General features: G+C 38.7%; 1 protein-coding gene across 1 annotated transcript; it reads right to left on the reverse strand.

Annotated features, from left to right (window-relative positions):
- Positions 1-1,599: 1,599 nt before the first annotated feature.
- LOC133985652 (GDNF family receptor alpha-4-like) lies at positions 1,600-26,749 on the reverse strand. The gene is made up of 8 exons (XM_062425303.1): positions 26,716-26,749; positions 23,236-23,532; positions 16,824-16,895; positions 15,204-15,558; positions 13,842-13,951; positions 11,185-11,319; positions 9,293-9,429; positions 1,600-1,818 (listed from the first exon to the last, which is right to left on the reverse strand). Exons 1-8 carry the CDS (start codon positions 26,747-26,749, stop codon positions 1,600-1,602), a joined length of 1,359 nt encoding a protein of 452 aa, XP_062281287.1.
- Between the last annotated feature and the right edge of the window lie 422 nt (positions 26,750-27,171).

The raw sequence follows: 27,171 nt of genomic DNA on the forward strand, positions 1-27,171 counted from the left end.
CACTGTAATACTTTACCTTTAAAAGTATTGGACAATATCGGAGGGTTAGGGTTCAAGGATCAAGTTTTATTTTTCTATAAAGCATATCCTTATTATCCTAACTTGAAGGCAAAGTAAAATATTTGTAGCCTCCCATATTACATTTGTTTGCTCTTTGGCAGCATAAAGTAGCAACCATTTCAGTTTTCTTCTATGTTGTGAGCCAAATGAAGAGCCTGGAACATGTAGCACAACTGTATGGCTAGCTAGTCAGCTTGAAAAATGTTTTTTATTCTGAGTGAAAAAGATTTTATTTACACAAAAAGCAGCCATTTGCCAAGTGATGAATGAACTGATATAAAAGATTCCAGCAGTAAACAACATACTAGCTATGTTTGTCTGTTGCTAATAGGCTAATATTTGTTTCCTAAAATGTTCGCTACGTTTGTTTGCACGCTAAAGTATGCTATATAGTCCTCAGCATGTTTAGAATAGAAAGAACATGAAACATATCAAACCAGTTGTTTTGATTTGCGAACACTTCCTCCAAGTGTGTTCATGCTAGCTGAGATGTAGCCTAAATTAGCTTCCACTGTTATGCTACATATTTGTAGCAGCTAGTTATTAAGCTAAACCAGACAAACTGTGTGAGCTATAGTCGATTTTTTTTAATAGTTGCATCATCATTTTTTAATGTTAAAATGTTTTTTGTTGTTGTTTTTTTTGCTTCTAGGGAGTTAATGTTGCTGTCAGAAATTGATGATGCTACTCATAATAACAACTACAAGTATGAACAGTTTCTCCATTCCACCTCTGTATGTTTTTATGCTAACACACGTGGGCCAACTATTTATGTGCTAACAACGGTGCAAGCCACTGAAAATAATTAGTTCTCAGTAAGTTCAGAATGGGAAAAACAGGAAACTTCCAGTTGTTATGACTTGTTAACACTTCCTCTAAGACCTCCACTGCTAGCCTTGGTGAATGTCAGATAAACCAAAATGTAGCCTAAATGAGCTTCCATTGTTATGCTAAATATTTGTAGCAGCTAGTTATTAAGCTAAACCAGACAAACTGTGTACAAACTAGCCTATAGCTGCTTTTTCAATAGTTGCATCATTTCGTACTGTTAATATTTATTAATTCAATATTATTCATACTTTTGCCTCTTGGGAGTTATTGTACCTGTCAGAAATTGATATTATTATAATTGTAATAACAGCTAGCAGGCAACATCACCATGTTCAACTGGTATTTATGTGCAAACCCCTCAAACCAAGACATTTCTCCAGACCTATGAGATTAACAGCTACATTATGCTCATTGGTCGATGGCAGCATGTGAACACTCTAATACGACCGGCTCTCCTCTACTCCTGACAGAGACGCACCACTGCAGCTGCACTCAGATATTAAACAAAGTGCCATTTTCAATTAAAGCGGGAGGGAGAGAAGCGAGGAAAGGAGTGGGGAATCAAGGGGATGCTACTGACAAAAGGTGAAGTCCGTTTCTTCACTACGTTTCTTATAATTTTACAGCAGTCAGTCCAGGATTGTTGGCAGGTCCAGTGTGTGTGTGTGTGCATCTCTGTGTGTGTGTGTCTTCTCTGTATCCTCTGTTCTACCCCCAGCTGAGGCAGGCAGATAGAAGCAGGAGCAGCAGTAGGATGGGTTTAGGGGGGCGAGCGGTGAGGGACGCAGCCCCTCCAGCCACAGAGGAGCCCAGGTTAGAGATGGTAGCCCTCTCCGAGTACTGCGGGATGACGTCAAACTGGCCACCTTCATCAGTCTCCTCCTCCATCTGCGTTTGTAATTCCTCCTCTTCCTCGGTCTCCACCACCTGACAAGGAGGAGACAGTGTGAACGAAATTTGTCAGGGCATTTCTCAGCTATTAATTCAGGATATTTATACATTGTAGAAAGTTTTTTTTTTTTTTTTAAAAAGAGCAGACACAAGCTGGAGAATTTCTCAGTTCTTAGATGTGAAGTCAAATAAAATTCAGGTAACACACAACATTGAGGGACTAAACAAACAAGGACAGATTGAACCAATCCAATCCAACCCAACAAATCCACATTACACAGACAAGATGTGACCTGGATGGTATAGTGCTGATTTCCAGGGCTGGTAGTATTTGTATATCATGAAATAATAATCATATGCAATCTTATATACAGATGTATGGAGATTATCTGATTCTGCTTCTATTTTGGCTTTAACCAACCCTGAGCTGAGTTTTGCCACGTTCTCGTCTACAATGTGGAACCATTGGGGTTATAGCCTGAATGCACATTGTGGAATGTCATCCTTAGATATTGTCTGTTTATTTATTTATTCTTTCTCTTTCATATTCTTTCTTTATTTTATTGTGATATGGACCCCTCCATGAGCTGCATCCTTAATAAAGTTTTGAATTGAATTGAAAAATCTCTGCTCTTTGTGGGAAGACTCAAACAGTGATGAGACATCCATGAATATTAGAGCTTAGTTAAATCAACAATAGCAACAAAAAAAAGCAGCTGAGGAGGAAGTGGAGGGATCTGCATTAGCAAACAGCACAGGTAGTATCAGTAACAGTGAGTGGTGTTATGAGTTATAAACATTGGGCATTACTATTCAGCTGGTAGTCAAATAAGTCAGTGATGGTAAAGCATAAATAAAGCAGCTTGTGACTTAATGCAAACCCTATTTCAGGGAGGGAGGGAGGGAGGAAGGGTTGTTGTGAAATGCAAGAAAAGTAAGAGTAGCTTTAATTATAAATGGACTGTACGTATTTAGCGCTTTTCTAGTCTTTCAACCACTCAAAGCTCTTTTACACTACATGTCACATTCACCCATTCACACACATTCATACACTGATGACAGGAGCTACCACACAGCATGCCAACCTGCTCATCAGGAGGAAACTAACACATTCACACACCATTGGCGCAGCCATCGGAAGCAATCGCCCAAAGGACACATCAACATGTGACCTGAAGGAGCCGGGTATTGAACCGCTGATCTTCCAGTTAGTGGACGACACACTCTACCTCCTGATCCAGTCTTTTTTTCTAACCTTCACCATACAAGAGTTGCTATGTTCAGATATTGCAGAAATAATTCATTTTTAATAATCCCAATAGAGATTTAAAAAACAATTTTCGGAGACTTTTAAGTGTCAGAGGTGTACAAACTAATTACTAAACTAAACTAATCATTCCTCCTTTGACGAATCATGTATCTTATTACATAAGTCATTATATTCTTCTTATACAGTATATGTCACTTGGTTGTGTTTTGATTTCCGAGTATGTTAAAATTTAATCAAAAGCAGTCTTTGTTAAAAACTTTAAAGCTGTTGCAAGTATGATTCACTTCAGTGTTAAAAGTGTTGAAGATGCCCAGCTGTTCCTCCTCAATAATATGCATCAACATCTGGAGAAGCCCAAGGCCCATGCTAGGTTATGTGTGTAGATTGTTACTGTGCTGATAATAACATGTCATCCTATCCTTTCATTGAAATACTGCTTCTGATACCTGCTTGTTTAAGGAGTTTAGTTTGGGGGTTTTTTTGACTGGTGTTTTTGACTCATTTTTTTTTTGGCTTTCCATCATCCAGTCTGACAGCTGCCGAGGCTGTAAACAAGACACTTGCCTTGGTTCAATTTGTATCTACTTCAGGGTGCAGAACTGGATCATGGCTGTGTGAAGTGATGTGATAGTGATTCTGTTCATTTAAGTTAAAATAGATTCTATGTTTAGGTGGGACATTCAAAATACTAAGCATGACCAGCGGAGATAACACCTTCTGTCTCAGCTTAACTTTCTCCAGTCTGCACAGCTATTCTTACTCACTATCTTTTATTGAGAGTCTTGTGACCTTTTCCTTTGATCCTGCTGCTTATTGGTGAGGGACAGAAAGAGCCTGAAGAACATCGTTAATATTTCTTTGAAGATAATTGGAGTGAAACAGACAGCGGTTGGTTCTTTTTCAGGATGAGCACATGTCCAGAGAAGTTCTACACACTGTGTACTCATGTTTAATGTAGTGTGTGTTGCTGTTGTTTAGTACCGTATTCTTCTTTAGACCCAATTTCCACCTGATATTAAACATGCCATCTATATCTGAATATGTTATCTGGATAAGAAAAGATACTTTACTGTATTTTTAACCCTTACATACTGTTTGAGTCAAATTTGACTTATTTGGACATGTGACCGCTGTAAAAAATAATAATGACTTTTTGACCCAAAATACACAAAAATTAAAATATTTTAAAATGTTATACTTTTGTATAGGTGCTACAAATTGTGACTTGTCAAATTATCTCCGTATCTATTGACATGTGTTTTAGTGAAATGAATAGTTAATAGTTTTAATAAGTTAGTAGTTATGAGGATTTCTATGTATGATGTAGCAGTGAAGACTGATGGCTGTAATGGTTATACAATAAACCCCACACTTCCATAAAGTTATAAAATACATTTCCATCATTATTGCTATGTTATATTTTCATGTCTTAGGTAAAAAAGGACATGATATTGTGTGATAGGAGATGTTTAGTGGTGTAAAAGCTAAAAAATACACTCTCTGCTCTCTGAAACATGAATCAAGGTTTAATCACATTTATTGATCAGTCAGATCCACTATTGATGCTTTCTAAACACATCTGTGGTTCAACATTTAGTATGGACACTAGCAGATTCTTAGACAAGGGGATTCAAAATTGACCCAGAACATACTGTGAGGGTGTAGGACAGTGGTCTCCAACCCTGCTCCTGGAGAGCTACTGCCCTGCATGTTTTAGGTATCCCCCCCACTATAACACACCTGATTCTCATAATGAACTCGTTATTAAGCCCTTGACAAGCTTCAGCTACTTAATAACGAGTTCATTATTAGAATCAGGTGTGTATTAATTATCAAATGTTCATGTGTTGTTTCCAGTTTGACTTCAGTGATCCTCATTGCTTTTTTAAGCTCTAAATTATGTAATTATCTTATGCAGTCACTTAAGCTTTTAGTTATATAAGAACAAGAATGCATATCTCTGTAAATGACCAAATAAATAGGCTGCTGGTATCCATCATGACATCAAAACCTCAGGTCAATACATATTTGATTGCATTCCTTGTGGAAATGTAACATTTAAAACAAGGAGCAGTCATCTGTGCTTCTAAATGCTAAGCTGTGAACATCACGTGACTCTTTTTTTATCCTTTTTTTCCCCCCCCTCTCGCTGCCAGAGCGGATACTCAGCTTTTTGAAGTGAAACCTTTCAATTTCTGGAAAAATCACTTTAGAGAAACAAGCGAAAGCTCCTCGTAGAGACAAGACAAGCAGCTGAATGACGGACGGATGAGTGGATGTGGAGTAGGTGTGGGTGGAGGGGGTGGAGGGGGGGGGGGGGGGGGTTGCGAGGTAGAAGGTGCAGGGAAGTCTTCGGGATGCAAGATTGAAGCAACTTAGAACAGAGAGAAAGAATGAGTAAAAGAAGAGAAGGGAGGACTAAGAAAAGTACAGAAGGAAGTAAAAACAGGGGGAAGGAGGGGATTTGGGGAAAGAGGAGAAAGAGGGTGGGGGGAGACATATGGGCATGAATAAATTCATACTAATGAAGCCTGACTGATGCACTGCTTCCAACCAACACCTCATCTAATCCGCTCACTGGGAGAGAGAGACACAGACGGACACAGAGAGGGAGAGCGAGCGAGCGAGCGGAGGAGGGCAACCAAGGAAGAGAGAGAGTTGGAATCCCCTCTTGTCTGGCGGCCCAGATTATCTCTGGCAGTGAGGCATGCTGGGAGCCAGAGAGCCTCAGCCATGGCAGATTGTGGTCTGGCCAAGGTTACAGTAGCCAGCACCGCGATTGGATTGGACCACATTTAATGGTCAGTGTGGGACAAGGGCAGCCAGGAGTGTGTTTGCAGCACATTTCTGCATGTCTGTGTGTGTTACTGCGTGCACATTACTGGGCTGGCAGACTCACACATGATCCGATACGAGCGAAATCAAAACACTGCAGGGCCGAGACTTGTCCGTGTGTCACATGTGACGTCTGATTAATTGCTACAGAGAAATTAGACAGTTTGAACATTTCTTTGGTTTAAATTAAGGTCTGACCTTCACCACCAGTTTTACTTTGAAAAACCCGACACACTCATATTCATTAAGACCTTTTATCCACGATGAATACTAAATCTAGAGGGAAAAGGAGGGAGACTGGAAGGAAATGAAAGAAATAAAGTGGAGTCTCTGCTGAGTTGTGAGTTCAGTCACAGACTAAACTGAGCACAAACACACAGACACACTCCCTCAGGCGCAGTTAGTCCGTCCGCTGCTAACTAGCTTACCGCTAAAGTACAGTTTGTACTTTGGCTGTTTGGGGTAAATGAACACACAGTCACACTATGTGAAAATTCGCTTCATGTTCTGTCAGTTAGGTGATTATTCTCCATAATTTCTGTTTTCCTCGTCCACATGTGTTTGGCAGCACTGTGAACACATACACTAGCTGCTCTGCTCTTATATTCCTGTCTGCTCATAGACAGCAGAGGGTTTTCTCTACTGTTAAACTGCACTTGGAGTTTCTGCTATTGACCACAAATGTTGCCAAATCAGCCAGGACTGAAATATTAAACAGGAGCTATTATTGCCCATTTCCAGCTCTATATTTTCATTCCAGGACTCACATACTGGCACTTCATGCAGCCCCTCAGTTCAGCCTCTGTCTATAACAGGCAGTTCAAGCTCCTGTCTCTTTAAGACCACCGTCCTGATGAGCCCACACACACACACACACACACACTGAATTAGCAGAGCATTAGCAGTGCTAAAAACCAGCTGACACGACAAAGGATTGATATATTTAGAGCTCTTTGTTCCGCAGGTCAGTTATACTACAAGCAGGTACAGCCACAGTGATGATGATGATGATGATGATGATGTTTGATGAAGAGCTGCAGGCAACCAGCACACCTCCAACAGGTAAACTACTTATTATACTTTGCCCTGCTGTGTAATGGAGTCATGGCTCAGTATGACTACTCCCACAAAAAAGAAAAAATGCCATAATGTTAGCACAGATGACCATATAAAGAAATCAGTCACAAGCTGACATCAGCTCGGGCTGACAGTAGAAAAAACCGATGGAAACTGAGCGTTCAGAGCAGCCGGTGCTTCTTTCTCACACTGATCACTTCTACGTTTATCTCACTATTTGACACTACTGGCTACGTTTAATATGAACATCCAACATTGTAACTGATTGATTCTACCGGGCACAATGTGGCACGTTTCTGAAGTACGCCAGAAGTAACTCTCACACACATATAAATATGAGTCTATTTTCAATATAAGAGGCTTCAAAGCCCCGTCAAGCACCACATAGCAGATTGAGCTGGACAAGGAGTCAGACACAGAAACAGCATAGAGCATCCTGTCAATTTTCAAAATAAAACAACCCATGGAGACTCCAGATCGTATTCAGCAACAAACGTGAATAACACTGAAAAATAAAGACCATTCAACTACGTAGCCCACTGACACACAATGTCAAGAAATGTCCCTGTACATTACATGTTTATGTAAAAGAAAAGAAAGGATATCATACAATATATCATTATCTGATTTTAGCAAATGTCATGATTGTATTGGCCTAAATAATCCAGTAGTTGTTAGGCTGTAAGTCTGAATAATACATCACTTCACAAGCAGTAAACAAACATATCAATTAACAAAAACAGCTTCAACATTTGATTAAGGTCTGGGCCAACTGCCATATTAATCATGACACATTGCTAAGCACTTTTTCTCCTTTATTCTGCTTCATTAATCTACATGTTGGGATTAATCATCTCTTTCAATTCATGTTAGAGTCCAACACGAGCTGTTGAGTCGTGGATAAGTCAACCTGTATTCATGAAGTCTGTGCTATCATCGTGGCCTCAGGAGCTGCCGGATCACACTGTTAATCTTTTGAAGGCTCGCCAAAGTGCTCCGAGAACTTTTTGCCCGAGAGCGACTCCTTTGATCTTCAAATCAAATGCTGACTCACTATTGTGTTCCACCGTTAAGAGGTATGACCTTCTATGACAACCGTCACTGACAGGCTTTCTGACCCACCGAAAAGCATTACTGGCTGCATAAATGATACAAGTTAAATGGATTGTGAACCCAACTTTGTGTTTAGGAGTGGAGTCTAAATATGTTGTCGGTTTCCAACCCTGAACTTTTGACTCCAAGATTGAGACACATTGGTGATGGGAGGAAAAGCTGCTCTCTATCTGTCACTGTGCTGTCAGTCGGCTCTGACACACACACACACACACACACACACACACACACACACACACACACACACACACACACACATACACACACACACACACACAGAAAAAAAAGACAAACAAAAGTAAGGAAGCAGTATATGCTAGTACTGATACAGTTGAAAGAATAAGTCAACTAATTTATTCCTGCTTTTTTTTCTGGCTTTTAATTACAGACTTTTTATTATTTTATTTATTCATTTTGATATGTTTATCTGCTGTTGTTTTATTGTATTGTATTTTATATTTTTATCCGTAAAGCAAATAGTTATTATTTGATAATGATAATAATAATAATAATAATTATTATTATTATTATTATTATTATTATTATTATTATTATTATTAGCCTATTATTATAAATGTGTTGTGTTTGTTATGTACATTGGGATCTATTTCAATCTATTGAAATTCTTTCCTTCTTTCTTTTTTTCTTTCTTTCTTTCTTTTCCCCCCTATAGGTTTGTCACTGTTTCTAAGGGAGATGAAAAAAACAAGGACATATGATTATTTACTTTATTTATACATGTGTAATTGAGTTTAATGACCAAAATAAAATAAACTATATTATATAATATAATGTGTATTATTAATATGACACGATATTTTTATTAATATAACATAATAATAAAGTCCCTTTTATACTACCTTTGAATGTCATAATTTAAAAAAAATCAAATTACTTACTTACTGGTCACATTATGGCAAATATCTAAACATAACATCTAATCCCTAACTCAGTGCTGTCTGAGAGAGAAAAGAGAAAGATCATACGAGTATGAGCTCGCAGAAAAATTAAAACCGAAGGAAAAAGAGTCAAATAAATTAAAGAATATAGTCAAAAAGATTAAAAAGATTAAAACAATCAGAATAAATAAACACTGCTCAGTGTGACAGTGACGAGATGAGCTCCAACCCTAAAAGATAATACAAAAAAGGCCTCGGGATAAAAGTGTGAAAGGTAATCTAAAAAATGTGCAGTGATGAGCTCAAGTGTACTCACGATGTCGTTGTGTTCGGGCAGGTGGTTGTTGCTCAGCAGCTCGTCCTCCTGAACCAGCGGGGAGGGTCTGGGAGCGGGAGGGGGGGTGATGTCGGCAGGCAGGGAGGCGGGATTCTCCATCCAACTGATAGAGTTACCTGCATGGAGACACAAGCCCCGTCACTGCCTCTGTGTGTGTGTGTGTGTGTGTGTGTGTGTGTGTGTGTGTGTGTGTGTGTGTGTGCTGCAACGCTGCATCTCCAGTGGGCGTGAACCTACATATCTATTTGGCAGCTTTATTGTTTGAGTTGTCAGCAGCTTGATAAATCACCGAGCTTTATGGGAAGTGCATCGACGCATCGATCCAGGCTTTAGTGTTTGGACATACAGGCTCAGTGTGTATCGACGGCCTTATTGACAGCTGATGTGATTGAGTGACAGCTGAGGGGGGGGGGGTTCCTACCCTTCGGGCTCCCTCTCTTCACACCTCTCGAGCTTTTGCCGCCGGCTCGCGCTGTGGATACAAACTGTAAGACTCTTATGAATGCTGAGGCTGTAGGATGTACTGTAGCTGACATATAAAGAGATAGAGTTCAGTTCATGCTGTGAACATCACGGCAGGAGCCAGCCACCCCAGAAGATTCAACAGACATTCTGTCAAAGTCATTTTTCTTTCATTAATTCTCTTTGAATTGTTCCCCGCAGTATCTTTGACGGTGATGGTGACACATTAATAAAGGTTTTTTTAATGTTCCTTTATTTTAAACAATATTCATAGAAATATGTTTGCAGTCACATGGCTGGATTAGGACTGGGTGATATGGTCAGAACCAAATATCACAATATTTTTGACCAAATACTTCGATAACGATATTTTGACAATATCGTAGGAATGACTATCGGTGCTTTCACAAAATATTCACACAATGAGATTTTTGATAAAAATTAATCAGTAATGTGGATATAATGACTGAGTGGATAAAGGCAGATAATAGTAATAGTAATGCAGCCTTTAAAAGCAGGAAAAGACTTATTCCATATCACCATATTACCATATTCAAAATCTAAGGCGATATCTATAAAATATCACGATATCAATGTAATATGGATTTATTGCCCAGCTCTAACAGGCATGTGAGCAGAAGGCTTCCCCATTGCAGGAACTTTGGGGTAATTTTACGGGGCCATGACCATCGGTGTGTGTCTCCATAGCAGGAACCAGCCCTGAAGGACAATCTCCCGGAACTTTTACAGTACTTGTACTCCGTGCAGCTCCGAAAAATTCCTGGGAGGGGCTCGAGGTCGACTCGGTGCCGACTGGGTATACTCAAAGCAGGATGTGACGTCAACAGAAAGCGCCAAAATAAACCGTTGCAGAATGATTACATCACCACCTCAGTCCGACGGGTACTACGGTATCAAGGTCCTACTCTGCAATGGAGACACAACAGCTGTAAAGTTCCCGCCTCTTCAATTTTACCGGGAACTTATTTAATGGAAACGAGACTACTAATGGGAGGAAAAAATGTGGTTACCGATGTATATATAAGAACAGATTTATTTGGGAATTCGCACCTTTTTTTAATATTGTGCTATAGTGATGCAAACTCCTAAACAAATGTAATAAAATGAATCGAACTGACACACTGTGGACTGAGGTCTTTGGGGGCCCCTAGAGGTCTGGGGCCCTGAGGCAGTTGGTTACTTTGACCATGTGGTAATTCAGCCTTGACAATAACTGTATGACTGAAATCAAGACTGGATTAGCCTCAGCAAGAACAGTTACCATCATCATTTCTCTGTATTCCAAAACCAACCAGAAACCAACTTCTGCATGGAATCTGATCAAAATGTCACAGATTTAGGGATGATAGACAATAAGTATATTTGTGACTTGTTGAGTGTAGACTCACGCAGACAGCTGTTGTGGGTGAACATGTGCTGCAGTCTCAGACAGTCCTGCCACTGGTTGCCGCTGCCTTCACAGTTGCACCACAGCGACACGTCTGCAGAGCTGTTACTGATGTAGTTGGGGGTCATGATGGTACCTGCATGTCAGGAGGGTCATAGATAAAAAAAAAAGTTAGCTTCGGACAAGTCAAAGGAGCAACATGTTTCATTTATCCTTTATGTTCAGAGATGTAAACATGATAGAAAGAAATATTATCACGGCCAATAAGACTGGCAGACTCTACAGTATGAGCTTCTACACTGGATTTTACTTTGAGCAGCTTGGCAGGAAATCAGATAAATTGCTTTATGGCACAAAACAGAAGGAGGTTACTGTCCTTTTAATTTTAACATTTTAATTATCATACCTAAAATAAAAACCAAACAAATATTTCAGACACACAATTAACAGTCGTGATAACTAATAATAAAATAAATAAAGCCAGTCATTTACGAGCAGAAACAGTGAAATATGGACAGATATGAAGAATACTGCTTCTGTGTGTATTTCGTGTATCTTGAGCTGCAGTCAGTGAGAAAACACCATGACTGAGTCTAACAACAACAAATAACAAAAAAAAAGGCTTTAAATAAAAGAGTTCATTATGAGTAAAGGCACTGATTAGCTTTTTTTTTCCTTGAGTGAGATGAAAAAATGAATGATGTCTCTTAGCTGGAAGTTGGAGTCAGGACATCCTGTCTTTCTGTTTTTTTCCCCTTTTTACAAGTTTCTTGTTATAACTCTTATTTCTCATAAGAAAGCAATACAGCAAAGTTCCTAAAATGTTCAATTATTTCTATATTTTATACAATGGTCTACAAGCCATTAACTGTCTATTTACCAAAGCATAGTTACCATAGTTTTTTCAATTGATGAATGCATTTTTCTACCGTGCAGACCTTCCCAGTCTCCTAGATATTACATTTATATAATATCAATTTGTTTTCTCTATTATGTTGTGTCAGAAAACATTATTGCTTCCTGGATTATAATCACAGGAAAAGTTGTTTTTCTAGTATATAAAGTTAAGGTTCATGTTTAGTGTGTTCAAGGTTGTTGCCATAGTAACTTGCTAATAGAGTAAACACAATCACTGTTGACTTCTTTATTAAACCAAGAATCTTACCAAAATGTGTAAGTGCAGAACCATAAATAGTCAAATAATGCTTCGATAAACCTTCTTAGAAGCTAGAGAAGCTTTAGGTCAGCATTATGTTACAGATACAATGTAGTTTTACAGCCTGCATCTCATATAGCTACATGAGAGCTCAACATCTTCTAACCATCAGTGGTAAAGGAACTACATAATGAAACTACATGTGGGCTACTCTGTTGTAAATATGTGGATTATGTGGGTTGGGCCTTTAAGAAAGCTATGAGCCTTATAGAAAAGTCATCCATCATTGTCAGAGCGAGCAGAGAGCCACTCAACGCTTCTCCATCCACATCTCTTGTCAGCTGTCGTGTGTCCTCACTTTCTATCTTCCTGCTTCTTCTCCTCCACTTCTGCTCTGTCTGATCACCCCATTACCTACATTTCCTGCTTCTCCACCCATCTACTCTCCACTCCAGCCGTATATCCTTCCACCCATCCATTCACATCTGTGCATTATAGCTCTGTTACAGATAACGCATCATATTTAACATGCTGCCAGGTCCTTCGTGTAGTTGTTACTCATTCGTGACAATTTTAGGTTTAACCATAACTTCTTTTCTTTTTATCTCAGTCCCTCTCTTCATGCCAGCCAGCTATGTTTGTGCTGTTGCATACAGCAAGGAGTAATAAAGACAAGCTCATGTACGGAAGTATATTAATGACAAAAGTCAATTAAAATCAAAGTGCCCAAATGAACGTTAATCAGTCTAATTTGGTAATGAATTAATCTACATACACAACTTCCATGTGACTGCCCCATTTAACAAAACATTTTTTATGATGCTGAGCAAATGATGAAGAGTAGAGAAGTGCTTCCTACAAGTTTAAATTACATTTTGATGCCACTTTTCCATCCAACAATATTCACTGATTTCACAATTGAAGTAAAGCTTCTCATGTTTTATTTTTAAAAGCTTCCAAGTAAACAATTTTATTCACATCTTAAATTTTTTAAGAAATAAAGTTTTTGTATTACTACCTATTACTACTCTATTATTAGACGGTTCTAGATTTATTCCCATAACATTTTCAAATATACTATTACGTTAAGGAACATCTGTTATCATAATTAAATATTTGATAAGATAAGCTACTAAGCTACCTAGGTAGTTATCTACAAATCAGTTTAAATTGGGTATAGTGTAGGGCATATAAGTACTTGGAAGGTAAAGGTATATCTATCAAACAGCAGATATACAGTTAGTTACCTAAATAAAAAATGATCTGTTTTTTTGTTCCTAATGGTCTTCCATATATGAAGAAGTAAAAAAAAACAAAAACCCATGCTTTATACATAAAACTAACAGAAATCAATCGGCTGACGAGTAGATTAAACAAATTCTGATTAGAAATCGAAATCAATGCCAAATTGTTCAGTGACCCAGGCTATGTAATTCAACTTTTTGTTCCATCTTTTCTCCATAACAACCCCCCCACCACCCAACAGTTCCCCCTCCCCTTACCGATGAGTCCGGTGTAGGCTCGGAGGCAGAGGCCAGCTGAGTCTCTCAGACAGCCGCTGGCCTTCAGAGGAGACGGCTGGCAGTTTTGAAGGAAATCAGCAAGTCTGGACCTGGCAAAAAACAGAACAACTCAACATCAAACACAATAAGTGGGAAGGAAATTTGGGTGGGTATGTATGTTGGGGTGTGTGTGCGAGCCTGTAAATTTAAGCTAAGGATGTGGGGGTTGTAAATCCAAAACATTTTTTTTATTTAGTACTGACACATTTTTTGCCTTTTTCTCTTTCCTTTCATGATTTCCATCTTATTTTTATATCTGCTCTGATTCAGTGTTCCTACAGTCCTTTTCTCTCCTATTTTATTAAAGGTGCAGTGTGTAGAATTTAGTGGCATTTAGCCTAACAGACTTGGCAGAAACTGAATATAATATTCATAAGTATGTTTTAAATGGAGCATAATCACCTGGAATAAGAATTGTTGTTTTTTTGTTATCTTAGAATGAACCTTTTAATATTTACACAGGGAGCAGGTCCTCTTCCATCGAGACACTGCCATTTTTCTACAGTAGACCAGAATGGACAAACCAAACACTGCCTCTAGAGAGGGCCTTTTGCTTTTTTCATCAGTAACAGAATGAATGGGATCATATGTTGTGCCAAGTATTCACTATTTACCCCATACATTAAACATATTAGACTGGAAAAGCACTTAAACATTTGTGGGATGGTAAAATGAATAGTTGTCTCTTCTTCCTTATCTCATCATCATAGTTATCATAATTATCACCTAAAGACCATCCTGACAGTAAGGAACAGGGAGACACAGGGTCCAAAATAGAAGCTATCAGATTAGTCATCCAGTTCTATTTAATCCTCCTCTGGCAGAGTGTAAGCAGCTTCATAAATAAGACGTGTTTTCTGAGACAGGAGCCAATGATACAAAAAGCTTACATTGCTTTAATGAAGAGTGAGCGACCTAGCTAATTAGCTTGTGAGCGAGCTCCCTTGGAGAACTATTATGGCCATCTAGCTCAAGCAATTTCCTAGCTAATTACCATGTTCCTGGTTAGTTTGACATCTACAGTACCTCGACAGCTAGCTAGTAGTTTACAGCACCACCTGTTACGTACATTTTGCTGCAGCACTTTATGATGTGATGAGAGCTTAACCATAATAATCATTTAGCAAACAATTTAGTTAACAAAGCAACACCATTTACATTTACAGTAAATAATACACATTTTATAGGACCCAGTAGCATGTTACAATTCCATAATAAAACAATAAAAAATAAAACAATACAAATGTGATCAAATTCCCCCATATGTGGTAGCCCATATATTGTCTGGGCCTCATGTCTAACCTGCAGAGGTCGTCCCGGCGACAGAAGCTCTGCTGGTGGAGGCAGTTGGGTTGAATGCCATCCATCTCCTGGTAGGAGCAGGAGGGTACGATGGTTTTCCTCCTCCTCTCACCACACATGGTGTTAGTGCAGGGGCAGAACAGGACGCCCAAACTGTACTCCTCAGGCACCCGCTCCAGGAAGCGTCGCAGGGCTCGGTGACACTTGTGTTGATTGCATCGGTTGGTCTGAGGCACCCGCTTGGTGCAGGCCAGGACGTACTCTGAACGCAGGGAGCCACACTTCTCATACAGACCACAGTCCTGAGCTGCTTTCAAGCATTGGTTCTCACCATCTAGTTGCTTGGAAGGTGATGCTGAGGGGATAAGGAGATGTTTAATTAATAAACATAAAATACCTGTGTGTGTGCATCTATAGTTTGTAGTTTTAAAGAAGTTACTTTGTCCTGAAGGAAGACTCAAAGTGTCAAAGCATCCTCTGGGCTGCATGAATTCTTTCTCTGGTGTCCATGAATACATATATGTATAATATATAAAAAGGAACTGCATCGCTTGTCAAGCTAGAAATATTGGTCAAGGGGAACTTTAGGAGTGGCTCTGGCTCTTGAGGAAAGATCTAGGGACACATATTGTATGTACAAATATTTAGGAATCATCCTCGGGTGTTCAAACATTACTGCAATCTGGCCAGCAGCTGTCAATATTTTCTCTGCACCAAAATGTTGGATGGAACGACTGAAAGACTGACAACCCAATGCCTTGCCCCCAAGGCCAGCAGGGCGAAAACATGTCGTAACTCTCTAATATACAGAGACTTTGGAGAAGACAAATTAAAAGAGACTCAGTCACTAGTAACTAAATCTGTATTGATTGATACATATCGACTAATGGTGTGTTCAGACCAAACACGAAGTGAATTTTTGGTGTGGTGCGATCACATAGAAAGTCATTGTAAAGACATGAGTAGACATGAATTTATACCAGGCGATGCGAATAGATACAAATACATATCAGCATGAGATTAAACTGTTTTAAATTGAGTGAAACAGTTGTGCGTATTGTGGTGCTTTATGAATGTATAGAGAGGAGAGGTTAACAGGAGAAAGACCAGGACACACTCCATCAGACACCGTTGTACAATAACGTATTTTGACTGTTTTGGGCGAGTAAACATGGCGAAATTGGCTTAGTGGGATGGAACGATCCAGAATAGAAGTCCAATACATGTGATTAATAAAAAGATAAACCTGATTGGCAGTTTTATACGTAGTAATGTCAAGCAAGCTAATTTTTCATGTGCTGCAGCTTGACGCTCCTTGTTCCTTGTCCCTAATGTTGCCACGCCCCCACACTCAACACACAATGATAACTAGTCCACCGGAGCTCACAGTACAAATGAATTTAGGAGTTATTTTGAGGTTACATCAGACTCCCTGACTTGCCATATCCCACTTTAACCCCTGGTCTAAACAGACCATAATACATAACTTATTGATTCAGCTATGAAGCTATGAAGCTGTCTGCCATTAAATAATTCATGTGTGACAGTGATGGACAATGACTTCAACAACTGAATCATAACATAGACTGCTTGAGTGACACATGTCAGAGTGTGTTTTACCTGCCACTAACGAGGCCATACGAGTATCCATTAGCGTGTTGTCATAAGGAGATATTTCCAGCTCATAGTCCTCTAGAGAAAAGAAACACAGAAACATTGGAATTAGATTGGAAAGACCAAACAATGAGGGAAAGAAAGCAACTCAAAATGGAAAAACAACAATGAAACTAAATGTGACATCCTTCAAATGCAGTAATATCAGTGTAATCATTAAATGGTCTGAACATTATTAAGATGTTCACAGTTAAAAAAAAAAATGGTGTGAAGCTGGCCGTGTTTATTATGACCAAGAATGGGGCCCAGGACTGAACCTTGAGGCACTCCACAAAACTGTTTTACTTTTTCTGTACGGAACTTCATTGAGGAAACTACAAAGACTTGGTCCAGTTAAAGAGTTTAGAACTCTTAAAACTCCTCACTCCCACAAGAACAAGTCTATTTTCCTTTATTCACTCAATTCTTCTTTTTTCTTTTTTTAAAAACATATTTTCATTTGTAATATTATTATTTAACCTTCTTTACTTAATCTATAACTTCTCCATCTTCTCTTACACACACACACACACACACACACATGTACAGACTCACTAAAAACTATATAGTTTTCTTTCTTTCTTTCTTTCCCCAAGTGAACGCTTTATAAAGGTGGGAGGAAGTAGTAAGAGATGACACACAGAAGAGTAAATAAAATGATGAGACACAGTGATATAGGAAAGAGATATGACAGTGGTGGAAACTCCTTCAATGATAAGAAGACCTGTGAACATGAGTCATCTGCACCATCAACATACAGTATGCTCTTTGATAACAGATCAAACATGGTTAAACTATCGTCACTAGCATGTTGCTCTGTTTGCGTAGCAAATTATTTGGTGTTATAGCTGAGTCTAGGTCGAAATGAAGTCGTTCTGTGTATTTTCAGACAGTTCACTGTGTCAAATTGACATTTACTTCACAAAGATAATTAGGAGAACAAAAGGCCTCCCTCCTGCTTCCCCTGCAGTGCAGAAGGGTCCCTGAAGTAAAACCATCCCTTTGCTCATTCGAATATTCCAGCTTGCCTCAGAGTAGGTTTTTGATTTATACTTCACCTTCTGGTACATGATCAGGTTGTATTGTGCTTTAATTAAATTCCCCATGAAATGTATGTTTACATCCTTTCCAGCACTTTCTGATCTTGAGTGACAGTGAGAAGGTCATATTTATGTTCTTTCCTTCCAGCCACAGAAAGCAGAGGGTTTGCAGTGATGGCTTTGCTAGATCAAAAAGCAAAGGATGACTGGTCTGAGACTTTGACTTTTGTAATGTTTACTATGTTCATCACCATTTCAGTTTAATGTGCTAACATCTCCTGATTAGTACTAAACACAAAGTATAGCTGAGGCTGATTTGCAGGTCATTTACCAAAGTACTGGACAATTTTGACCTCAGGAGGGTGCTAGATGAATTCTGGAAACCATAAATGTCTATACCCAATTTTACACCAATACATGAAAGTTCAATCAACTCAATGTTGAGATATTTTACTCTAAACGCAAAAAATGTCAACCTGTTGGTGGGACAAAATGAAAGTGAAAGTTTCACTGTTAGGATTCATTCTATGGGGAACATGAGTGTCAGTTTGAACCAAAGTGATGGACCAACCGACTAACATTGGCATCCCTAGAGCTACACAGATAGTAGTGAGGCTTAAAACAGACAAATTGTGTCTGAGTCAGCCCACTGTAACTGGACTGAGTGCTGACATTGATTGGTGGCTGTCACTGTCACTTCAAAGACAGAGCTGTGTACATCTGTATGAAGCAAATATATTATAAGCTGAATAAGAAAGTGGATAAGAAGACCATGTTTATATTTCCCTATCAGTCAGTATTCTGCATGCCAAGTCTCCAACAGAGATCAGTCACCCTGCAGCGCCTCATGTTTGATAAGAGCTACTCTACTTGCTCAGGTAGGCTAAGTAATTAATCTTGGAAAACATTTCCTGCTCAGCATTCAAATTAGGAATGTCAGTGATTAACTGTTTATCAGTTAACCACCAAGAGTATTTTTAACCAGGTACGCATGTAGGTGTATAGGTTAATGTGCATACTAGAGTTGGGTACTGAACTCATAACTTCACCTTAGATTATTCAGTGCCAAATTTCAGTACCTTGAGGACTAAGAGTGAGCATGGTCCTTAAATAAGTTTTAAAAACACATATCTACTGACAGACAAGCCTCAAAAGGAGGGCCTGACATTGAAAGGAGCACCAGCCAGCAGATACAAAGAGATGCAACGGATCTATTTTACCAGCCTGCATGGTAACTAGCAGGTAGTTAGCATGGCTAGCATCATTAGCGTAGCTGTGCCATGCTGCTGGCAGGTGACAGGTGGGTTTATGGTGACTTCATAGCATGGATATAAAGTCACACAGTTCATAGTTAGCCTGGCATGTTAAGCTGACGGTCTATCTGTAATAACGGTGTAGATGTTACTTTGTTATTTGGTCATCACCCAGTTGGTGTGCCGAAAGATTGAGACTGATATGATGCCAATCAGTGTGGCAGAGGGTGAGTAACTGAAAGCTCTAGTTTGGTACGTTATGCCATCCAGAGCTACTCTGACTAAACACATTGAAAACACTTTGAGATGAAGAAGGATTAACTAAAAGTCAGGCTAACCAGGGCAGACAAGCTAGCTCTGACCACTGATGGGTGGTCAGCTTTCGTAAACGAAGACTGCGTCACAACTTTTCTTACAAATGAACTTGTTAGTTACGATTAACCGGTGTCAGTGTATCGAAAGTAAAATTAACCGAAACTGACATCCCTAATTCAGAAGTGTGTAACATTAGCGATCGTAGACAGTTTTATTTTAGAAGAGCAGTGTATTTTTGCTTTGAAGACTTTGTTTGGTATGTGTCTGTATGTGTGGATGGTAATCATTCAAACTTGGCTCAGCACCAACATAAAGGTCTAAAATAACTGTAGTACAGTGTTTGAAGATGGCACTGAATTTCCCATTAGAAAAGACTGGAAGCAGGAAAAAAACAGCTATCCTGGCTCTGTCCAAAGTTCAAAATACACCTGCCAACACCAGTAAAGCTCACTAATCACCACGTTGTAACTGGTTTACTTAATTCATACACAAACAGAAATGATAAAACTACATTTTTGTTTTGAAGCAAGCATTTATGTGCTAAAACATTTTTTTGATCATCTACGCCAGTGGTTCTCCAAGTGGTGTCTGGGTTGAAGGGCTTCCAGAGGGTCCCCAGCAAAAAAGGGGAATAATTCATTTTTATCCATTAGTAACACAGTGACGGAACCTGTGACTATTTAGTAACGGGTTTCACACATTTTCTGTAATAAAATATCTAAAAGTAAACATCTTATTTAGGGCTGGGTATCGTTTAAAAAATCACAATACCAGTACCAATCCAAGTACCCGTAAAGTGATACTGATACCAATTGAGTACTTCATTTGATACCCATTACACATTTAGTGTAGCGGGTGTGTAGCGTAGCCACACTTTAGAGCGTTGAGATGGCATCTTGGTTGCTGAACTGCTAAGCACGCTGACTCAAATCCACCACAGCAGACGGGTTGTAGCTGTAGTAGTGGGCCAACACTCCATACAAATAGTCATATTTTCTAGCTCTAGGTGGAAAAAAGGATCCATTGCAGGTATCATTTGAAGGGAGACGTTTTGATACTAATTGGTATCAATTTATTTCGGTCGATACTTTAAAGGTATTGGGTACTGATACCCAGCCCTAATCTTATCAGATGGGGGACCTGGGCCAAAATCTTATCCAATGAGGGTCTAATTTGTGTCATTTTAGTGTACCTAGAATCACTGATCTAGGCTAATCACCTCTTACCTCCAGCTTTGTGCTTGACCCACAGACAAGAGAATGACATCAGTCTTCTTATGTAACTTTAGAAGAGAAATAAGTGTGTTCCCAACATGTTGACCTGTTCATTACATTGTTATTTAAGATATTAAGAAATTATGGATGTAATTTCCTTTCTTACTGCTGCAATTTTTCATTTCGCTTTTGCTACTCTTAAAATGTTCTCTTCTGTTTTTTTTTCCTTTTAATAACCTGAATACATATTTGCACTGAAAGCTTTATATCCATGCAGTACAACTATATAAAAACAACCTTCATCAACCATTACCTCAATCTCTCATCAGTCATTTACAGGAAATCTCATCAACTTGGACAAAATGAGGGCTAACATAAGAACGGTATTACGACACACCCAAAGTGATCATGAGCTAATGTTTTTCAGGGCAGCTTTTGTCCAGTTGTGGAACCCATTAACAACAGTCTTGATTGACTAGTGGACGTTTGTTCCTGCAAATTATTTAAACACACTCCAAAGTACAAACTCAATCAAGAATGCAATGGCATGAAAAGTGTTTATGTATGTAAATCCTATTCCAGGCTATATATTTATGGTAATGACACGCTAGAGCAGCCTAGCAGCGTTAGAAACTGAAGAGTGTGTAATTACACTAATGCTCCGCTGACTAATAGGCCACAGGGGAGGAGGAGTCCGCCGGCTAGTGTTAGCTCACTTACTGATGCACACATCACACCAGCATTCTGGATATGCTACCGTGTGTGTGTGTGTGTGTGTGTGTGTGTGTGTGTGTGTGCGTGTGTGCGTGTGTGTGTGTGTGTGTGTGTGTGTGTGTGTGTGTGTGTGTGTGTGTCAACTAGCCTTCACCTCTATGCGAGGTTGGTTGGGGTAAGGAAACCAGTTTAAATTTAAAATGGAAATTAGGTTGGATAACAATGTTTCTGGATTTAGGGAATAAATGTACAATTAGTTAAGCATGAAAGTGAGAAAGATTCAGCACACAGACAATGTTTCTATCTGTTACCATAGCAATGGGAAGTTGATAACCACCCAGACAGCTTAAGATGTGCCTTAAAACACCTGAATAAATAGTTTGTTATGTAAGTGCACATAAAAGTTGGGTCTTGTCAATGTGTCTCGATATTTGTTATCAATGCTCAACCTACTATATCACATATGCTCACCTGTACTCTGACAACTTATTTGTCAGTAAGGTGTTTCAGGTCCCAAATCTTATGAAAACCAACTATCCTACTGACATGTATTGTGTGTATGAGAGCCTGATATTCATCTGCTCCACATGGTTTGTTGAGTAATACAGTTGCACTGGTTGACATCCTTCCTTCATGACCATGAACACACACACTGTAGTTTATTTTGACTCAGTCCCGCACACATAACTGCTGCCAGAAATTCTCACTAGGATTCATCCGCTGCTGAAAATAGTACCCAACAAATGTACTATTTCCTCCTGTTTCATTGACATTTTCTAAAAACTACAGTACACAGCTTGAGGAAATTACTTTAAAAATATATATATATGTGATATATTTGTGAGCTGTTTTTATAGATTCAACCACTGAGAAGAAAAATAATGCATTTTATTTGTTTACAGTAAGAAAAGCACAGAAAAGTCTAGCCTTATCCTTTAGTGAGGCAATTACAGGTATCGTGTGTGGCACTTTAAGTTTAGTTTGGTCTCTACCAACTGCTGAAAAACATATCTCCACTATGTTCACCGACTAGTCTTTAACTGTCTCTGACTGTGTGTGTGACCAAAATCAAAACATTCAGCTGAAATAAGCTAAAATCCTCCATAGACCTGAAGGGAACTGCAAACCTGTTGATAATTCTCTATGGATTTGTGACAATGAGTGACTCTCATAAAACATTTAGTGCAGCTTTGCAGCATGTGACCATATCCAGAGTGTACTGATTCTGACTCTCTTTATTAATTTGAAAAAACGCTAAAAACACATTTATTAAAAAATTGGGTAATCTGTAGACACCAAGCTTCAACATTATTCTATGTATACATTATTTAATTTAATTTTAGTATATGAATGTGTGTATATGTACATAGAAACATATATTTTGTGTATGTGTGGATTGTTGTATTATCTTTTTTTGTGTATGTTTTATCTTGCCTATGTAAAGCATTTTGTGACTTGTGACTGTGAAAAGCACTCTATACATAAAGTTTACTTTACATACTTACTGTAACCCACCACTCACTAAGTACATACTCCAACCCCACAGGATAAGTAGATATTGGTAATGCATGGATGGGTGGAAAATGAAAATTCTTGAGTGAATCCAATGATTAGAATTTGTTTAAATTTTTTTTTTTTTTAAAGACTTGATATCTCATAATTTTGTAAATAAAAAAATTGCAATGTAGAATGAAAAGGAGCTTAATATGAATTAATGTGGATAATCACTTAAACCTAAATCACAATGTGAAAACCAATTATGTTGCATTGTTCACATTAAGCCTCTCTGCTATACATGACACAGACCTGCTTTCACCACCTCACCCCCAGAGCCGTGACTGACCTGGCAGCAGGCGAACCCTCCAGTATATGCGTAGACACTGCTCCTCTTTGCGGAAGCCACGCTGGCACTTGCATGCCAACAGAGAGCTGTGTTTGGACAGCAGAGCGTCCTGTCTCTCCAGACACTCGGCCGCCGCTTGCTCCCCCAGCGGGGACACCGCCGCGTCGGCGGCGCACAGCTCCAAGCCCCGGTACAACGCCTCGCACTGGGGGTCGACAGAGCACACCCGATGAGCCTCGACGCAGTCGGTGGGGGAGGGAGGGAAGGGGAAGATGGGCGCTGAGAATGGCGACACACCTAAGACAGGAGAAAAGAGATGGAGGGAGATGTGTTGAAGGAAATGTGAAGGTGTAAAGATCAGATAGATCATATTACTGTGGTAGGAACATAACACCATGCTCATACATAGAACCTGCACAATACTCAGACACATTCAAATAATATTCAATCATGATTTCATATAGATACATTTTAACATTGGCACCAACCAGACAACACTTCAGACAGTCACCAAGCACAAAATGGTGTCTGGATGGAATAATCATTTTCCCCTTTCTCCTTTTTTTCCTTTTTCCTACTTTTTTAATCATTAAGCGACATGAACAGCTGCCATCGTGGACATTGTCAGTGACGATTACAGGAAAATGATAAATACAATTCATGACATGAAGATTTTAGATGAGGTACAACTCCATAAAAAAATCAGCGGAAAGGTAAAAGTGCCGAAATTCTCTCTCGGCAGCCAAAACTGAGGCGAAAAGTAGAGAATGTGGAGCAATACTGGAGCTCGTGTCACAGGGCTTCACAGATCTACTACATGAACATAGAGAGATGAGGAAAGATGGAGAGATACTAGAAGAAAATAACAGAAAGAACTGAAAAAAAAACACTCCACACATATACAGTAGAGCTGCTGCTTAACATGGTAGTTGTGTAGAGCTGATGTTTATTCAGCAGGCACTCTGGATATTTGGAGCAAATAAACACAGCATGTAAAATGTGAGAGAGTAATATGAGGCTTCTCAGTCAATATCTATCTATTATTAACTGACATCAGCAAACAATGTGCTAATTCTTCTTTTATGACAGACTTGATTTAATTGTCATATTTTGAGAAAACCTAAGAGATTAACATCATAGACACCTGAATATGACAGAAACACTCATCAACACAGCAATGGATGCATGAATTCATATCAGAAACATTTCATAATACAATGCAGGCAGCAGTGTTAGGAATATTGGAGCATTCTGATGTCCATCTTTTCCATCATGTTTCAGTTCACAATCACTTCTTATCTACAATCATTTACAATAAAGCTTACAGTAGGGCTGAGCGATATGACCATGATTTCATATCCCAATATCGGTCTTTTTATATCCCGATAATGATACCTATCCCAGTATAGCACATTTTAATTCAATTAATAAATACTTGGTCCGTGTTGGCAGCAGCTAAAAGTTAAAGTTTTTTTTGTTTTTTTTAAATTGAGCTCTTATTATTCCTTTACTGTTTTACTTATTATTATATTTGTGTGTGATTATATTGTATTTTAACAACTGTACAGCACTTTGGTTCAACTGAGGTTGTTTTTAAATGTGCTTTATGAATAAAATTGACTTGACTTGACTTAAACGTACTACCAAGAAGAGTCATTTAACAATGTGATCCACACAAAAGATGGACAGACTCCACAACAAGTGATTTGCGTAACAGCGATATAGACGATAGAGCAAAATATAAAACGATAGACATTTTATATATAATCATATCACACAGCCCTAGTGTACAGTATGAACTGTATTTACACCTTAATGTGCAATGAGATTGATCAATACAATTTTGAGAATATATACACTTTATCTATCAAGAGTACATCACATTTTCACAATCATTTCATGGAAAGAGGTAAAAAATATTTTATTCCAACTTCATGGGCGACCGTGTATATATAGTGCCCTCAAAAAGCAATGTTAAATAGTAAATAGACTGTACTTATACAGCTCTTTTCTAGTCTTTTTACCACTAAAAGCACTTTTACACTACATATCACATTCACCCATTCATACACATTCATACACTGATGACAGGAGCTACCACACAGCATGCCAACATGCTCATCAGGAGGAAGCTAACATTCACACACCATTGACGCAGCCATAGGGATCAATTTGAGGTTAAGTATCTTGCCCAAGGACACATCGACACGTGGACTGAAGGAGCTGGGAATCGAACCTCCAATCTTCTGATTAGTGGACAGCTTGCTCTACCTCATCAGCCACAGCTGCCCCTGATTATTGGTATAATTCATGGTACAATAGCACAATACAATACTCTTAGTGATGTGTGACTCCACACCTCCATACAGGATGATGATTCAGTACCTGAAATCTCAATGCATTGCTTATGATAGAGCAACTACTACTATACAACTAATATACTAAGATATGATCACTGAAATTCAACCTACTAGTAGGTTAGAAAGCCCCTACTACCCCATATCTATGGGGCTTATGTGTGCTGATTACACCTATTTAGTAGAATGATAACAGTCAAATCGGGTGTATATACAGTGAATGAGGGTTAGTGAGTGTTGTTGGATACTATAAAGTATACACAGAGAGGATTTCCCAGAACAGGTCAAAGATGTGATTCAAACCAAAATGATGTGCTGTGCAAACAGACTGGAGCCAGGTATGAAGATAAAGAACCATAACCCAGTGTGGGGATTGGTCCAGAGATGAAGGTGTTTTTTTTTTCCACAACTACTGAGGAGATTAAAAAGGTAAATAAAATATGTTTTTGTCAGCTCAGACAGTGTCTCATATATGCACAAAACAAATGAATCAAACAATGTCATCATTACAAGAAAAGTGAAGATGGGACCTGGATTTTGTCATCATTAGGGAAAGGAAAGATGCTTATGATAGTGGTTCTCATATTGAGTGAGTTAGTTATGATGTGATTGAATTTTGCTATGATTTCCTCCTTGTTGGAAAACACTCTGACGCACTTCAAGTCACTCAGGAGCAGGAGTCAGTTTAGGACCAGCTAACAGTACTGATGCATTATGGGTACAAAGTCCTGCATTCAAGCTGGCAATATGTTTGGTAATAGCTATCAAGATACAGTATGCTATAAGGTATAAAAACATTCACAGAGGAAACATAATGAAACTCAAGTCACAGAATCTGACAGGATACATAATACACCATAACACCTGTTTTTGGATTTCATTATTGTGAGATCTTTTTCTCACAATTCTGAGATATTAAGTCATAATTATGTTAAGTTTTATTAAGTGTAGAATTTGTAATTAAGAGATATGGTCTACTGTTTTTTTGTCTCTGAATGCATTTTGTTTCTGTATGCATCTAAGTGTGTGTGTGTGTGTGTGTGTGTGTGTGTGTGTGTGTGTGTGTGTGTGTGTGTGTGTGAGCTTATGCAGCGTGACTTTATGTATCTCATTCTACGTTTACCTCCAGGCTTGCATGCGATGCTGATGAAACACATTTTCCTCATTTGAACCTTTAGCACTTCTTCTTCCTCACTGTGAAACTATAGAAGAGCATTTAGCGTGTGACTGGGCTGAATTCACAGTTCAATCTCATTACGTTGCGCACTTTAACATAATATCTCTACTATTCCTGAGGTGATGAGCTCTAACTGATTGAATGCAAATTCAAATTATACAATTAGTTTCAAAAGAATGTGCGGTACACTGCACATGCAAAGATCCTCTGAAAGAAAACAAGGTCACTTAAAAGTAGTTGAAAAAAGCTCTTGACAGTCACAGTTAGAGTTTTTTGCTTTGTTTTCATCAGGATTACATTTTTTATTGTTCATTTTTCTTCAGTTTGCTTAAGGTATTTGGTAAAGGAAATGATCTATTTCAATTCCCCTGCTTTCCAGGCAATATAGGTGTTCTCTTCTTA

Source organism: Scomber scombrus, chromosome 9 (assembly GCF_963691925.1).
Source record: "Scomber scombrus chromosome 9, fScoSco1.1, whole genome shotgun sequence".
NCBI lineage: Eukaryota > Metazoa > Chordata > Actinopteri > Scombriformes > Scombridae > Scomber > Scomber scombrus.

Excerpts from the sequence above, each read along its gene's own strand:
- LOC133985652 (XM_062425303.1), bottom strand. The coding sequence starts at position 26,749 with ATGTGTTTCATCAGCATCGCATGCAAGCCTGGAG. Across the intron at positions 15,559-16,823 it reads TATGGCCTCGTTAGTGGCAG|CATCACCTTCCAAGCAACTA; the intron begins GTAAAACACACT and ends TTATCCCCTCAG. Across the intron at positions 9,430-11,184 it reads CACCCACAACAGCTGTCTGC|GTAACTCTATCAGTTGGATG; the intron begins GTGAGTCTACAC and ends GTCTCCATGCAG.